This window comes from Ascaphus truei, chromosome 7, assembly GCF_040206685.1.
Source record: "Ascaphus truei isolate aAscTru1 chromosome 7, aAscTru1.hap1, whole genome shotgun sequence".
Classification (NCBI taxonomy): Eukaryota; Metazoa; Chordata; class Amphibia; order Anura; family Ascaphidae; genus Ascaphus; species Ascaphus truei.
The window spans coordinates 39643663-39660063 of NC_134489.1; the positions used below are offsets into that span (position 1 = coordinate 39643663).

The following is a 16401-nucleotide window of genomic DNA, read 5'->3' on the forward strand; positions in this document are numbered from 1 at the left end:
TCGGCAAGCAGATTCACGTAATGGCGGAGTTTCTAAGCAACCGCGTCCTGCGGGCCAATAGGAAGTCGTGACATCATCAGTTACGGCTTCCTATTGGCCCACGTGACACGGGGGGTCTTTAAAAAGCAGAGAGAGACCGGCACCCTCTTTGGAGGTCTGTTTCTGGAAGCAGGGAGCTGACATTAATGGGGGTTCAGCTCCAAAGACCCCCTGCTTCAATCCTATGTTTAAAAAAAAATTGTACCTCCTTTCATTGTTCCATTATGTCTTTTACATAGTGTGCACGTAATTCACAAGTAGTGCATTATGTCCACACTATTAAAAGGACTTTAATATGCCTATTTGACTACTGATATATTTTTGGGGTCGTGCAGGATCTGGTTCTTATAGCTCCCCACTCCTATAGCTCCCCACTCCTATAGCTCCCCACTCCTATAGCTCCCCACTCCTATAGCTCCCCACTCCTATAGCTCCCCACTCCTATAGCTCCCCACTCCTATAGCTCCCCACTCCTATAGCTCCCCACTCCTATAGCTCCCCACTCCCCTCCTTTCTAACCCAAAAGTCACACACTCCGTGAAAGCCAACTCTTCGTGAACGGACTTGACCCGTTGACCCTTCTGTTCCAGGCTTGCTACTTTCAGGAACGACTTGCTAGGTTGGGACTCACGCACATTAAAAATTAATATTCCGCCACATAAACGAGTAGTGAGTATGACTGCCCATTTCCAACAGCTAAGAGGACGGAGACTCGAGGAACACTTGCGCTGGTTGGAACTGGAGATAAACCTCTTCCCGGTCAGAGGGTTCTGCAAAAGGATCCACGGCCATCCCATATTATCCCCATTTCTGCAAACTAGCGTTCTTTAGGGTCAGCTTGGGCAGCAGGCACTCAGTATAGTTATACACTGCAGCATATTCATTTTTGCAAGGATGGCACTCCGCCCCCAATCCTCTCCCCAACCAACAATGAACTTGGAAGACTTGTGGCTGGAGCTTAGCCGCCCTCCCCAAGGGCTGAAACGTACACTCGGGTAGTGTAGGAAGGAATTGCCATATGGCCAATACGGCAGAGATGGGCCCTGCAGACAGGACAGGCCACCTGCTGTGTCCATGGGGTGGGACTGGGTGGATGGACATCAATGCTCTTTCACTTTGGTGTCTCCGGGGATGTGGCTCTGCAGGATGGAGTTAGCGTGCGGGGACCACAGTAAGGTAGCGGTAAAGAAGCAAATGAGAAGGATGTTCCCTGCCACGGAAGTGACCACCACCGCCACGGTGTTGGAGAGGGAGTCTCCCTGGGTGTGAGTGGACAGCCATGCCTTGCGTAAGGATCGGTCACAGAGGACAGCTTCCATCTGGAAGTGAGTGCCAAGCACAGCGCAGATGTGAAACAGCTGGTGGCTGTGACCTGAGAGACACAGACGGACATGTCAATAACACACGGACATGTCAATAACACACGGACACGTCAACAACACGGGAGCGCCTTCAATTTGAAAGCAAAGGTTCGCTCCTAACATGGCCACTAAACAAATCATTCCCGCTGTCTGCACGGATTACCTCCTTTCATTGTTATGCGGATACAGTTTTCAGTACCTGGGACACAGGGAGATTATAGGCCGACCCCTCATTCATTCGGAGCTTGGGGGTCTCAGATTTTTAGCATCAGCCCCCAAAGGAACGGGGCCATGTTCTGACTATAGGCTGTTCTATAGTTTATAGTGTACTACCCTTCCCACCAACGTGAATTAGCATTCTGTGTCTAGCTGAAGCTGGGCGAATTGGGGAAAGAGGCAAGAGAGAGGAGAGGGAGGGGGAGAGGAGAGCAGAGCGAGAGAGATAGGAGATGAGAGAGAAGAGCGTGTTTGGAGAGAGGAGAGAGAGAAGAGAGAGAAGAGAGGGAGGAGAGGGAGGAGAGGGAGGAGAGGGAGGAGAGGGAGGAGAGGAAGGAGAGGGAGGAGAGGGAGAGAGAAGGGAGAGAGAAGGGAGAGAGAAAGAAGAGGAGAGGGGAGGAGAGAGAAGCAAGGAGTGCCTGCAAGTAGCAAGCAATGCGTGTGACTGCATATACAGTAGATGACAATGTGTCACCTGGCGTGTGACAGCGGCGCCCGCTGCGCACGTTACCGATGTAGTCGAAGCGTCCTGGAGCCAGGCGCTCGGGGAGGTGGGATGCGAACAGAAAGCCGGTGAGCAGAGCGAAGAGGAGGTGGTAGAGGTGCAGGCGGCCGGCCTCGTTCCAGCTGCAGTCATCCCCAAAGCAGAAGGCGAGCTGCAGAACACACACACACACTGCACTGAGACCAGAGAGGACACCCCACTCCGAGGGGGGCAGGAGGGTAACAATGTGTCCAGGGGGGGCCCAGAGACTAGAGAGGACACCCCACTCCGACGGGGGCAGGAGGGTAACAATGTGTCCAGGGGGGGCCCAGAGACTAGAGAGGACACCCCACTCCGAGGGGGGCAGGGGGGTAACAATGTGTCCAGGGGGGGCCCCAGAGAGCACAGCGGACACCCCACTCCGAGGGGGGCAGGAGGGTAACAATGTGTCCAGGGGGGCCCAGAGACTAGAGAGGACACCCCACTCCGAGGGGGGCAGGGGGGTAACAATGTGTCCAGGGGGGCCCCAGAGAGCACAGCGGACACCCCACTCCGAGGGGGGCAGGAGGGTAACAATGTGTCCAGGGGGGCCCAGAGACTAGAGAGGACACCCCACTCCGAGGGGGGCAGGGGGGTAACAATGTGTCCAGGGGGGCCCCAGAGAGCAGAGCGGACACCCCACTCCGAGGGGGGCAGGAGGGTAACAATGTGTCCAGGGGGGCCCCAGAGAGCACAGCGGACACCCCACTCCGAGGGGGGAGGGGGGTAACAATGTGTCCAGGGGGGCCCCAGAGAGCAGAGCGGACACCCCACTCCGAGGGGGGCAGGAGGGTAACAATGTGTCCAGGGGGGCCCCAGAGAGCACAGCGGACACCCCACTCCGAGGGGGGAGGGGGGTAACAATGTGTCCAGGGGGGCCCCAGAGAGCACAGCGGACACCCCACTCCGAGGGGGGCAGGAGGGTAACAATGTGTCCAGGGGGGCCCAGAGAGCAGAGCGGACACCCCACTCCGAGGGGGGCAGGAGGGTAACAATGTGTCCAGGGGGGCCCCAGAGAGCACAGCGGACACCCCACTCCGAGGGGGGAGGGGGGTAACAATGTGTCCAGGGGGGCCCCAGAGAGCACAGCGGACACCCCACTCCGATGGGGGCAGGAGGGTAACAATGTGTCCAGGGGGGCCCCAGAGAGCAGAGCGGACACACCACTCCGAGGGGGGAGGGGGGTAACAATGTGTCCAGGGGGGCCCCAGAGATGAGACCCCACTCCGAGCGGGGCAGGAGGGTAACAAGGTGTCCAGGGTGGCCCCATAGACCAGAGCGGACACCCCACTCCGAGGGGGGCCGGAGGGTAACAAGGTGTCCAGAGCGGCTGGAAGTCGCAGCTTCAGGGGAGAACTATTCCTGACCCCCGAGAAACCCTGTCCCACCCGCCATCCTACGAGAAAGACATGGCTATCAGACCGCAATGAAAGCGGACAGGGGGTTAGAGAGAGAAGTATTAACCCAGGGAGTCTCAACTCCAGTCATCATCAGGACAGGTTTTCAGGCTATCCCTACTTTCAGCACAGGTGGATCAATCAGTGGCTTAAGCCCGGGCCATAGAGGGGTGAGGAGTTCGGAGCCGCGCTGACGCTGAGGCTCGCCTGCTGAAATCTGCGCGATTTCATGCCCATGCAGGCGAGCCAGCGGGCGCGATCGGAGGCGGGGGGAGACTGAGGGAGGCGGGGCAGTGACGTCGCTGGGCCAATCGCCCGCGACGCACTGACGTTGACGTCACGGCGCCGTGACGTTGACGCAGCTCCGCACTGATTGGATGTTTTCAGCCGACAGCGCGCTGAAAAACAGCTTGGCTGTCGGCTGAAAACTCCAGCGCCTCAGCACGCCTGCGGACACTCGCGTGAGCCCCCTCTAAAGGCATCCTCGTGGAGGATGCAGGGGCTCAGCGCGGAGCGTCCGCACGGCTCAGCACGGCCTGTCCGTCTATGGACTTGGCCTTAGTCTCCAACTGAGCCACTGATTGAGCTACGTGTGCTGAAGCAGGGACTGATTGAGCCACATGCGCTGAATCAGGGATATCCTGAAACCCTGAATTGTTTGGGGTGGGGGTCTTGAGGACTGGAGTTGAAAACCCTGTATTAACTTATTCTCTGTGACTACCCCATTTTAAGAGGCACCCCCCCCCCCCCACTCCCATCCATCCCCACCCCCCAGGACAAAAGGGAACTACGGAACGTGGCATGTTTAATGTTACGTGGAGCCGGCAGGACACGTTGTTAAAGAATATCTTGGTGATAAGACTGTTTGCCCCTCCCCGGAGCTACGTCTACGCTGCACGTTTTGCTCCGTCTTTTGTTTGCAAATGTAATTATGAAGCTGTCGTTAATCAAACAGATAAACACAGGCAGCAGATCCGCTGGAATCCCCCCCCCCCATCCCCCCCCCCGCCGCCGGAGGAGCCGGTGACAGTAATGGCGTAAGGCACTGTGACTGACCCTATAAATAAGCGGGATATTATCGAACAGGAATGGGTGCACGAACGCCACGGTGCGCAGGATCTTACTCAGCCACGGCCGCTCCACCTCCAGGAAGCTGCAGAGAACACAAATAGCAGCAGTCAGGGGGGGGGGAGGGGGGGGTGAGATGTGATGTACTGGGGGAGTGAGACGTCATGTACTGGGGGAGTGAGACGTGATGGTGCAGGGGGTGTGAGACGTGATGTACTGGGGGAGTGAGACGTGATGGTACTGGGGGGGTGAGACGTGATGGTACTGGGGGAGTGAGACGTGATGGTACTGGGGGGGTGAGACGTGATGGTACTGGGGGGGTGAGACGTGATGGTACTGGGGGTGTGAGACGTGATGGTACTGGGGGAGTGAGACGTGATGGTACTGGGGGGGTGAGACGTGATGGTACTGGGGGGTGTGAGACGTGATGTACTGGGGGAGTGAGACGTGATGGTGCAGGGGGTGTGAGACGTGATGTACTGGGGGAGTGAGACGTGATGGTACTGGGGGGGTGAGACGTGATGGTACTGGGGGAGTGAGACGTGATGGTACTGGGGGGGTGAGACGTGATGGTACTGGGGGGGTGAGACGTGATGGTACTGGGGGTGTGAGACGTGATGGTACTGGGGGAGTGAGACGTGATGGTACTGGGGGGGTGAGACGTGATGGTACTGGGGGTGTGAGACGTGATGTACTGGGGGAGTGAGACGTGATGGTACTGGGGGGGTGAGACGTGATGGTACTGGGGGGGTGAGACGTGATGGTACTGGGGGGGTGAGACGTGATGGTACTGGGGGGGTGAGACATGATGGTACTGGGGGGGTGAGACGTGATGGTACTGGGTGGGTGAGACGTGATTGTACTGGGGGGTGAGATGTGATTGTACTGGGGGGTGAGATGTGATGTACTGTGGGTGTGAGATGTGATGGTACTGGGGGGGATGTGTTGGTACTGGGGGGGTGAGACGTGATGGTATTGGGGGGGTGAGACGTGATGGTACAGGGGGTGAGACGTGATGGTACTGGGGGGTGAGACGTGATGGTACTGGGGGGTGAGACTTGATGGTACTGGCGGGGTGAGACGTGATGGTACTGGGGGGGTGAGACGTGATGGTACTGGGGGGGTGAGACGTGATGGTACAGGGTGTGAGACGTGATGGTACTGGGGGGTGAGACGTGATGGTACTGGGGGGGTGAGACTTGATGGTACTGGGGGGGGTGAGACGTGATGGTACTGGGGGGTGTGAGACGTGATGGTACTGGGGGGGTGAGACGTGATGGTACTGGGGGGGTGAGACGTGATGGTACTGGGGGGTTGAGACATGATGGTACTGGGGGTGTGAGATGTGATGGTACTGGGGGAGTGAGATGTGATGGTACTGGGGGGGTGAGCGTGATCTGTTGGAAGCGTGTCCGTTATTGGAGCATAATAAAAAATAAAAACAGCTTTACTAAAATAAGGTCAAAACAGCGTCACCCCAATGCTTAACGGGGATAGAGTTTATGGAAATGAGTCACGTGGCCCTACTATTTTTCTTTAAGTCACGTTGGCCAAAGTGGAACAGAAAACCAATATATTGACCCAGTGTCATTGTGTTCTCGTGGGGGTCTTGTTTTTGGAAAGTTTGTATAGATCTGGGGATGGGGGAGCTGGTCTACATCTCTGCATTGAATTCTGCAACCAGATGACCAAGACACGGCTTGCTGGCACCTCCCAGTCATGTGAGACCAGGGAATGCTGGGAAACAGGACATGAGAGGTTCACCGTAGGCACCCCCTCCCCCCCAGCAGTGAATGGGTTAAGAGCCGACGTACCGAGAGTAACAAGAGAGACCGGTGCAGATAAAGGTATTGAAAGCCGCCACGGGTACAAAGTAACGGTGCAGAGTACTGTTGACCCAACGGTCTGGCATGACATACGCTCCGTACGTGAACGCACAGCCTACAAAAGGAGAACACAACGTGTTATCGCCAACAGGTACCGAGAGTCGGGAACCCCACTACAAGCCATAAAAAGAAGAGTCCTACAGGCATCGGGGTGCAGTGCCAACAGCGGAACGTGGTGAAGCACGAGAATGTCAGACTCTTGACAAACCTAGAACGTGGAGTCTCTTGGTGCCAGCCTGATATATTTGCACCCCCTTTTATTTCAGTTTTAATTATTATTATTCCTCATTTTTTTCCACTTTTGAGGAGAATTATGGGGGTACAGAAAAAAGGGAAGAGGGGAGAAACAGAATGAAGAAGTCAAGGTAATGGGTCATTGCATGGGTTTGCTTGTACAAGAGCGTCCGTCGGGGTACAACTCATTATTAGATCGTAGAAGAAGACATTGCTACTTATTTACATTTCTTTAGTCCAGGAGGGGGGGACTCAACTCCAGTCCTCAAGACCCCCCCAAAAGGACATGTTTTCCGGATATCCCAGCTTCAGGATAGGTGGCTCAATCAGTGGCTCAATCAGTGGCTCAAAGACTGAGCCACCTGTGCTGAAGCAGGGATATCCAAAAAAAACTGACCTGTTGAGGGGTCTTAAGCACTCCTGCTTTAGCCCTAAATCTTCTATGAGAGAGAGCAGACCCTATATATCGTTGCATATAGAGCCATGTACCCAATGCTGGTCAGTTCTTATTCCAAGGGTGTAGACCACTTTCTATACCGGCAAGAAGAGGTTTGTCTGGTTCTTTGTTGTATTTTCTGAAATTTTTGTATCTGTCCCTATATTTGATACTATATTTGATACGGTGTTCTTTTACCTGTATATATTTCCAGAACAACTAAGGATTTATATAAAATATAATGCAATGCAATGACTTGAGTGTTCATTCTGTTTTTGGGATGTTCCTTTATTCTGTATTTGGTGATATTAGCTGCAGGGGGGGAATGACGCACGGCCAATGTGTCAATATTATTTGAAATATATTTTTCCCCGTATTGCGACGGGACCAGATGCTGGGAACATATTATCTTTGTTGAAACAAAAGCATGAGGATTTGGCAGCTTCGCGTGGCTTCCGCCTGGAGTCACAGATATGCAGTATCCCACGCGTGCCACTACACTGCATTTTGAAGCCAGGAGAAACTAAGGCTAGGTCCCCGCTGCAGCGCCCGTTATGGCGAGCGCAGCAGGGACAAGAACCGCCCCTCAATCGTGCCGGGCCAGCTAGCTGCCTTTCCCCGCCGCGTTGTGCGAACAGGTTGCGGTGAAGACAGGAAATCTGTGCTCCCAACTTGCGACGGGGCGCTGGCCACGCCCCCCCCCCGGCCGTTCTGCCAATGAGGGCGAACCTGCCGAGTGACATCATGGCCGCGCCCCCGCCACGCTCCCCCCTGCAGCTCACCGCAGGCTGGAGATCTCAGCTGCACGCGCCGCAGGCGCGCGTGCAGCGCCGACACCGAGCCTCAGCCTTAAACCCTGGGCGGCATCTCTTGCAGCAAAGAGTTAACACTTTCTGGGCAGACATGTATGTATATCTTTATTTATATAGCGCCGGCAGCTGTATTTGGCGCTTTACAAGAGAGACAATACAGGGAATTATAATGCAATAAGCGCAACAAATAATATCAGACAATAGGAAAGGAAATCCCTGCCCCGGAGAGCTTACAATCTAAGTGGTAAGATGGGAGAGTTACAGAGACAGCAGGTGAGGGAATAAGGGCAGTAGATGGCAGCGCCTGGCCTTGATGGTGGGTAATTGCAGTAGATGGCAGTGCTTGGCCACGATGGTTGGTGGGAGCGACTCTGGGTGTGGGACAGTAGCCAGGAGTCCGGCTATTGGGATGCTTCATGTAAGAGGTGAGTTTTAAGGTTAGTCTTAAAGGTGGGGAGAGAAGGTGCTTGTGGTATACTGCGTGTGAGGGAGTCCCACAGGTAAGGAGCAGTGAGGGGGGAAGGATTATGGTGAGAGACAGCAGTAGAGGTGAAAGGGGTGGAAAGGAGACCGTTATGGGTAGAGCGTTGGAGATGACCAGGGGCATAATGAGAGATCAGCGCTTTTAGGTAGGGAGGAGCAGATAAGGAAGGAAAGGAGGATAATTTTGAGGGTGATCCAAAACTTGATGGGAAGCCAGGAGAGGGATATAAGGAGGAGATGAGCAGAGACTGTTTTGGGAGAAAGTGACATTATTTCAGCAGCAGAATTGTGGACAGATTGCAGAGGAGAAAGTTGGGAGGCAGGGAGGCCTGTTGGCAGTATGTTACAGTAATCCAGACGGGAGAGGATAAGGGCATTAGAGTTAGAGACAGAGGCATTCGAGACACCGTTACAAGACCCCAATTGTTATTTAACCCGAGAGAAAAAAGGGGAAAAAATTCAGCACATACTTGACTTTCAACTCCCCTGCCAGGTAACATGGGGATATCTCATCTAGACGTGTGCCCTTCCAAACCACACATCACACACACCTTACTTACAACTTCCATGTGTTGGCTGGTATTCAAAGTTATCATTAAATGATTTAAGGTGATGTATACCTGCAGATGGAGGGGGGGGGTGCAATCACCTCATCTCCTCCCTCACTAAACCCTCTCTAAGCCTGCCAAGTCTGCCACACACTCCCTTTCCCCATCATCATCATCATCATCATCATTTCAAGCAGTTATCATGTAAACTGAGAAGGTACAGACATACTTTTGCTACATTGTAACTGTGGGGCAAGAGTGGTTCTGTAAATGTGTTTATATTGATTCAGAGGGAGGAGGGGGTATACCATCTTTTATTGGACCAACCAGTAGTTGATATGTTACAGCCTTTCCCACCTCTCAGGGTCCTTCATCAGGTCCGACTCCTACCCTGAGAGGTTCGACAACTTGTAACATATCAACTACCTGTTGGTTCAATAAAAGGTATAATACCCCCTCCTCCCTCTCCCTCCTTGGTTACTACATGGATGGGAAGAACCAACATGCCCTCCCCTCCCCTCCTCCTTTGCCTATTGATTTAGAGGAAGACGTTCTGTACATCCGGGAAGAGCAACATGGATAAACAGGTCACCACCAACAGGGTTATTGTCACAATTACACACAAGCGTATATACAAACCTTATTGCAAGGCCCATGTTATACCCTGCCAAAGGCCACAGGGATGACTTGTGAATTAGTTACTGGAGTCTAAAGTGGCCCATTGCCAGCCCCCTGTGACCTTCTCTCCTTGCGCTTTAGATATCCAGAAAAAAATAGATCGCAAGCTCTTTGAGACAGGAACTCATAACGTCTGTATTGTGCCATGCAAATGCAGCAGGATTCATCTTTCTAAACACGAAGACAGTGGGATGCTGCAGAAGGACAGAACAGCCCCAGTGGTGGGCAGGTAGATGGCGGCCTCTGGTGGTACTTACCCAGGCTGTAGAGGCTCAGGGCTCCGTAGTCAAGGAAATAGCAGATGTGCCGTGCGTGGGTGGACATGCTGCTGAACGTGTGAGCCAAGCTAGAGGTGAAGGGATACAGGCAGATAAGCATCATGTACACCAGGAGAGGCCAGTTATACGACTCCCGGCAGAAGTCCAGGGTGTAGGACAGCAGCAGGAACCTCCACAGGAAATACCTGCAGAAGACAGAGTGATGACAACGACCAAGCCACGAAACGCGTCGGCAGTTATACATCACCATATAGACAGACACAAAATGCTTCTCCGGTATAACTTCAACTTTCAGACATATCGGTCAGTGACCCAAATAAGTGATATCTTTGGTTCTGGAAGAACCCACAAGGGATATTTTAATAGAGACTCATTTGCTGTAAAGACCACCTTTTCTGTCACTTGGAAAGGTTTCATTTGAATGGATTTTTTGTTGAAATGTTAGCAAGGAAAAGACCGATTTACATTACGTTAAGCAGGTGCCAAATCAGGAACGCCAAAAAATAAAGAAAGGATCTATTCTGTGTCTCAAAAAAGTATATTTATACCAATATACTGCATATTGGCTCAGTGAGTAAAGATACTAAGATCACTGGTTCAATTCCCGGTGTCAGCTCCTTGTGACCTTGGGCAAGTCACTTTATCTCCCTGTGCCTCAGGCACATATATGAAATAAAGTTATTATTATTTATCTGAGCTGAGGGTGAGACTTGAACCTGTGACCTTGTGCACGTGACCCCCAGGTAGGGCCCTGTTGGCAAAAAGCAACACAGCGCAGCCTCACCCACCAGGTGGGAAGGAAGTGGGTCCAGATATTCACAGTCTCGTTGGTCATTTGGAAGGAGCTGAGCAGACAGTCCAGCGCCGAGCTCTTGGGGTGACGATAGCCAGACATGATACCATCTTCCCAAAAGACCTGGACACGGGAAAGAATACATCACGCGTGGGTTTGCCCTAAATACAGTTGGGGCGCTCTACCACACCACTTCCTTGGTTTCATGGATACCCATCGGCAGCTGCCACGCTATTCCATCCCCGGGCGACCCATTGTTACCCTGCATGTGGCAGGAAGGGGACAGGTACACATGGGACATTGGCAGACAAGAGACGGAGACAGACGACCACCAAGGGGACAGAGGCAGAAGAGAGCCGAAAAGGGACAAGTAGTGGAGTAAGGAGGGGTTTCGCTGGCTCCTTCATTGCTAGAGAGCCCAAATGCAGGGGTGGCAAAAAATTTTTGTCTGCGCCCCCTGTCTGATCTCCCCCCCTGCTTGCGCCCCCACCCCTTACCTTTTCTCCCACGTTTTCTAACGTCGCGACGTCATGTGACCTCGACGTGTCATTTGACGCCGCGTCGCCAGAAGCCGCTGGAGACAAGGGACCTACAGAGTTCTCGCGCGCTTACCCTGGCATCTAATTTAAATGTTGCGGGGAAGAGCTCAAGGCCTCTGTAAGAGCCCCCCCAGTTTGTGCACCTAATGCACAGATGTATACTCAGGCACGTCACGTGGGCTGTATATTTTGGATATAATCAGACACAAAAGTGAGTAGGTTTACTAGCCAAGTACTTTAACCCCAGCTATTCTGAAAAAGCTGTGTAATGCAGCAGGCAGAAGCTTATAGGAATCCATGTTAAAATGGATGAGAAGCGAAAGGTGACACTTGCATGTCATTACCCAGAATCCCTAGCTGCAGTGGAAGCATTGTATGCTAAGAGATAATGGGGAAGGGCAGGGTTGCAGACCTGCCCGAGACGTGTGAATATGTTCACACGCGGGATTTTTAGTTGCTATATTTTGGATTATATTTTATATGACAGAAGCCTGCTCCCTATGTCTCCAGAGGCCTCTCCAAGCACAACTTCATCTCCAGTGAGGAGCAAAGTCTCATTGAAGAGAGCTGCTGGCTACAAAGGTATATGTTTTCCCACACATTCCACCACTGCTCCTCATTTATTCCCACAGGTTCACGTTAACCCCCCTCCCTACAAGAGATGATGTCTCTCCATTAAACTTCATGGGATGTCCCTCTGCAAGAGTAGGGTTTCTTCTCTCTCTCACCCCACTTATCTGCAAACCTCCCTGTAAGGCAGAGATGCCCGTCTCCTCGTCACTTCTACACTCCAGGCTCGTCCCTGCATCCCACACCCAGTGCACAAACCCTGCCCACGAGCCACGTAGAAGTGCGGACACATTTCTCACGCCGTATAACAGGAGCGGCCAACGCCAGTGCTCAAGATCCCCCAACAGGTCAGGTTTTCAGGCTATCCCTGCTTCAGCACAGGCGGCTCAATCAAAGACTGAGACACTGTATTGAGCCACCTGTGCTGAAGCGGGGATTGATTAAGGCACCTGTGCTGAAGCAGGGATATCCTGAAACCCTGACCTGATGGTGGCCCTGGACAACTGGAGTTGACCAGTCCTGCCTGCAAAGAGATAAACTAATACTTAACCCCTTCATTGCTGGGCCAGAAACCCAATTGCCACATTCAAATAGTATTGAGCGCCTCCTGGACGAAGCAGAGCACATTGCATCTCCGGCATTGAAGAGGTTAATGGCCGGGCAGGGCGGGGACGTGCGATACTCACACGCGGCATCTGATGGACGCTCAGGAGCTGGGGCAGCTTGACCGTCAGCATCTTGAGCCGGAGCAAGTTGCCCGGCGGGCAGCAGGTGTCACGACTTTCTTCCTCAAACCCCCACGCGGGCGCCCCGGCCGGGACCAGACACACGCCCTACAAGACAGGAGGAAATGAGGCAAGCTCCCCGCAGCCACAAACGCAACCTCAACGTGAGGGGAGAGAGGGGAAGTATCGGGAAACCAACCCCAGTGATGAGGCCGGGTGGGGGGGAGGAGAGAGTGGTGTGGGGGGGGGGGGGAGGAGAGAGTGGTGTGGGGGGGGGGGGAGGAGAGAGTGGTGTGGGGGGGGGGGGAGGAGAGAGTGGTGTGGGGGGGGGGGAGGAGAGAGTGGTGTGGGGGGGGGGGGAGGAGAGAGTGGTGTGGGGGGGGGGAGGAGAGAGTGGTGTGGGGGGGGGGGGAGGAGAGAGTGGTGTGGGGGGGGGGGGGAGGAGAGAGTGGTGTGGGGGGGGGGAGGAGAGAGTGGTGTGGGGGGGGGGAGGAGAGAGTGGTGTGGGGGTGGGGGGAGGAGAGAGTGGTGTGGGGGGGGGGGAGGAGAGAGTGGTGTGTGGGGGGGGGGGAGGAGAGAGTGGTGTGGGGGGGGGGGGAGGAGAGAGTGGTGTGGGGGGGGGAGGAGAGAGTGGTGTGTGGGGGGGGGGAGGAGAGAGTGGTGTGTGGGGGGGGGGGAGGAGAGAGTGGTGTGTGGGGGGGGGGAGGAGAGAGTGGTGTGTGGGGGGGGGGGAGAGAGAGTGTGTGTGGGGGGGGGGGAGGAGAGAGTGGTGTGGGGGGGGGGGGAGGAGAGAGTGGTGTGGGGGGGGGGGAGGAGAGAGTGGTGTGGGGGGGGGAGGAGAGAGTGGTGTGGGGGGGGGAGGAGAGAGTGGTGTGGGGGGGGGGGAGGAGAGAGTGGTGTGGGGGGGGGGAGGAGAGAGTGGTGTGGGGGGGGGAGGAGAGAGTGGTGTGGGGGGGGGAGGAGAGAGTGGTGTGGGGGGGGAGGAGAGAGTGGTGTGTGGGGGGGGAGGAGAGAGTGGTGTGGGGGGGGGAGGAGAGAGTGGTGTGGGGGGGGGGGAGGAGAGAGTGGTGTGGGGGGGGGAGAGAGAGTGGTGTGGGGGGGGGGAGGAGAGAGTGGTGTGGGGGGGGGGAGGAGAGAGTGGTGTGGGGGGGGGGAGGAGAGAGTGGTGTGGGGGGGGGGAGGAGAGAGTGGTGTGGGGGGGGGAGAGAGAGTGGTGTGGGGGGGGGGGGAGGTGGTGTGGTGGGGGGGGGGAGGAGAGAGTGGTGGGGGGGGGGTGGAGAGAGTGGTGTGGGGGGGGAGGAGAGAGTGGTGTGGGGGGGGGGAGGGTGAGTGGTGTGGGGGGGGGGGAGGAGGTGGTGTGGGGGGGGGAGGAGAGGTGGTGTGGGGGGGGGGGGAGAGAGTGGTGTGGGGGGGGGGGGGAGTAGTGGTGTGGGGGGGGGGAGATAGTGGTGTGGGGGGGGGGGAGAAGTGGTGTGGGGGGGGGGAGTTGGGGGGGGGGGGGAGTGGTGTGGGGGGGGGGGAGAAAGTGGTGTGGGGGGGGGGGGAGAAAGTGGTGGTTGGGGGGGGGGGAGAAGTGGTGTGGGGGGGGGGGGAGAAGTGGTGTGGGGGGGGGGGAGTGGTGTTGGGGGGGGGGGGGGAAGTGGTGTGGGGGGGGGGGGTGGTGTGGGGGGGGGGGGAAGTGGTGTTGGGGGGGGGGGGGAAGTGGTGTGGGGGGGGGGGGAAGTGGTGTGGGGGGGGGGGTGGTGTGGGGGGGGGGGAGAAGTGGTGTGGGGGGGGGGGGAAGTGGTGTGGGGGGGGGGGAAGTGTTGTGGGGGGGGGGGAGAATTGGTGTGGGGGGGGGGGGAAGTGGTGTGGGGGGGGGGGGAAGTGGTGTGGGGGGGGGGGGGAAGTGGTGTGGGGGTGGGGGGGGAGTGGTGTGGGGGGGGGGGAGTGGTGTGGGGGGGGGGGGGTTGTGGTGTTGGGGGGGGGGGAGTGGTGTGGGGGGGGGGGGGGTGGTGTGGGGGGGGGGGGGAAGTGGTGTGGGGGGGGGGGAGTGGTGTGGGGGGGGGGGGAGTGGTGTGGGGGGGGGGGGGTGTTGTGGGGGTGGGTGTTGGGGGGGGGGGGTGGTGGTGTGGGGGGGGGGTTTTGGGGGGGGGGGGGTGGTGTTGTGGGGGGGGGGGGGTGGTGTTTGGGGGGGGGGTTTGGGGGGGGGGGTGGTGTTTGGGGGGGGGGGGGGGGTGGTTTGGGGGGGGGGGTGTTTGGGGGGGGGGGGGTGGTTTGGGGGGGGGGGGGTGGTGTTGGGGGGGGGGGTGTGTTTGGGGGGGGGGGGGGTTTTGGTGGGTTTTGGGGGGGGGGGGGTGGTGTTGGGGGGGGGGGGTTGGGGGGGGTGGTGTTTGGGGGGGGGGGGGTGGTTTTGGGGGGGGGGGGGGGTGTTTGGGGGGGGGGGGGGTGTTTGGGGGGGGGGGGGTGTTTGGGGGGGGGGGGTGTGGTTTGGGGGGGGGGGGGTGGTGTTTGGGGGGGGGGGGGTTTGGGGGTGGGGGGGGTTTTGGGGGGGGGGGTGTGTGGGGGGGGGGGTGGTGTTGGGGGGGGGGGGGGGGTTTGGGGGGGGGGGGGGGTGTTTGGGGGGGGGGGGGTTTTGTGGGGGGGGGGGGTGGGGGGTTTGGGGGGGGGGGGGGGGGGTGTTTGGGGGGGTGGGGGGTGTTGGGGGGGGGGTGTTGTGGGTGGTTTGGGGGGGGGGGTTTGGGGGGGGTTTTGGGGGGGGTTTTGGGGGGGGGGGGGTTTTGGGGGGGGGGGGGTGGTTTGGGGGGGGGGGGGTGGTTTGGGGGGGGGGGGGGTGGTTGGGGGGGGGGGGGTTTGGGGGGGGGGGTGTGGGGGGGGGGTGGTTTGGGGGGGGGGGGGTGTTTGGGGGGGGGGTGGTTTGGGGGGGGGGGGGTGTTGTGGGGGGGGGGGGGGGTTGTGGTTTGGGGGGGGGGGGGGGGAGTGGTGTTGGGGGGTGGGGGGGGGTGGTGTTGGGGGGGGGGGGGTGGTTTGGGGGGGGGGGGGTGGTGTTTGGGGGGGGGGGGGGGGTGTTTGGGGGTGGGTGTTTGGGGGGGGGGGGGGGTGGTGTTGGGGGGGGGGGGGGTGTGGTTTGGGGGGGGGGGGGTGGTGTTGGGGGGGGGGGGGGGTGTTGGGTGGGGGGGGGGGGTGGTGTTTGGGGGGGGGGGGGAGTGGTTTGGGGGTGGGGGGGGGTGATTTGGGTGGGGGGGGGGGGTGTTTGGGGTGTGGGGGGGGGGGAGTTAGGTGGTGTGGGGGGGGGGAGAAAGTGGTGTGGGGGGGGGGTGTTTGGGGGGGGGGGGTGGTGTTGGGGGGGGGGGGGGGGTGGTTTGGGGGGGGGGGGGGGGGTGTTTGGGGGTGGGGGGGGGGGTTTTGGGGGGGGGGGGGGGGGGTGTTTGGGGGGGGGTTTTGGGGGGGGGGGGGTGTTTGGGGGGGGGGGGGTGTTTGGGGGGGGTTGGGGGGGTTTTGGGGGGGGGGGGGTGTTTGGGGGGGGGGGGGGGTGTTGGGGGGGGGGGGTGTTTGGGGGGGGGGGGGGGGGGTGTTTGGGGGGGGGGGGGGGTGTTTGGGGGTGGGGGGGTTTTGGGGGGGGGGGGTTTTGGGGGGGGTTGGGGGGGGTGTTTGGGGGGGGGGGGGGTTTTGGGGGGGGGGGGGTGTTTGGGGGGGGGGGGGGGGTTTGGGGGGGGGGGTTTTGGGGGGGGGGGGGTGGGTGTGGGGGGGGGGGGGGGTTTGGTGGGGGGGGGGGGGTGTTTGGGGGGGGGGGGGGGGGGTGTTTGGGGGGGGGGGGTGTTTGGGGGGGGGGGGGG

The 16401-nt window shown here is 58.2% G+C and overlaps 1 protein-coding gene across 2 annotated transcripts; it reads right to left on the bottom strand.

Moving 5' to 3' along the window:
- Window positions 1–520: 520 nt before the first annotated feature.
- PAQR6 (progestin and adipoQ receptor family member 6) lies at window positions 521–12730 on the bottom strand. 2 transcript variants are annotated; one of them, XM_075607833.1, is made up of 7 exons: window positions 12548–12730; window positions 10748–10875; window positions 9939–10027; window positions 6419–6545; window positions 4593–4689; window positions 2128–2272; window positions 521–1411 (listed from the first exon to the last, which is right to left on the bottom strand). In XM_075607833.1, the coding sequence occupies exons 1-7, from the start codon at window positions 12596–12598 to the stop codon at window positions 1140–1142; spliced, it is 909 nt and encodes a 302-aa protein (XP_075463948.1). In that variant the 5' UTR covers window positions 12599–12730; the 3' UTR covers window positions 521–1139. The 2 variants fall into 2 exon arrangements, with proteins under 2 accessions (XP_075463948.1, XP_075463947.1); XM_075607832.1 differs by having other exon boundaries at window positions 9939–10144; window positions 12548–12727.
- Between the last annotated feature and the right edge of the window lie 3671 nt (window positions 12731–16401).

What these genes read in the sequence shown, in the direction of transcription:
- PAQR6 (XM_075607832.1), bottom strand. Translation starts at nt 12,598, where the DNA reads ATGCTGACGGTCAAGCTGCCCCAGCTCCTGAGCGTCCATCAGATGCCG. An exon ending in GCGTCCATCAGATGCCGCGT is followed by an intron (nt 10,876 to 12,547) that starts GTGAGTATCGCA and finishes TCCCGTGTCCAG; the next exon opens with GTCTTTTGGGAAGATGGTAT. An exon ending in ATATCCCGCTTATTTATAGG is followed by an intron (nt 2,273 to 4,592) that starts GTCAGTCACAGT and finishes TGTGTTCTGCAG; the next exon opens with CTCGCCTTCTGCTTTGGGGA.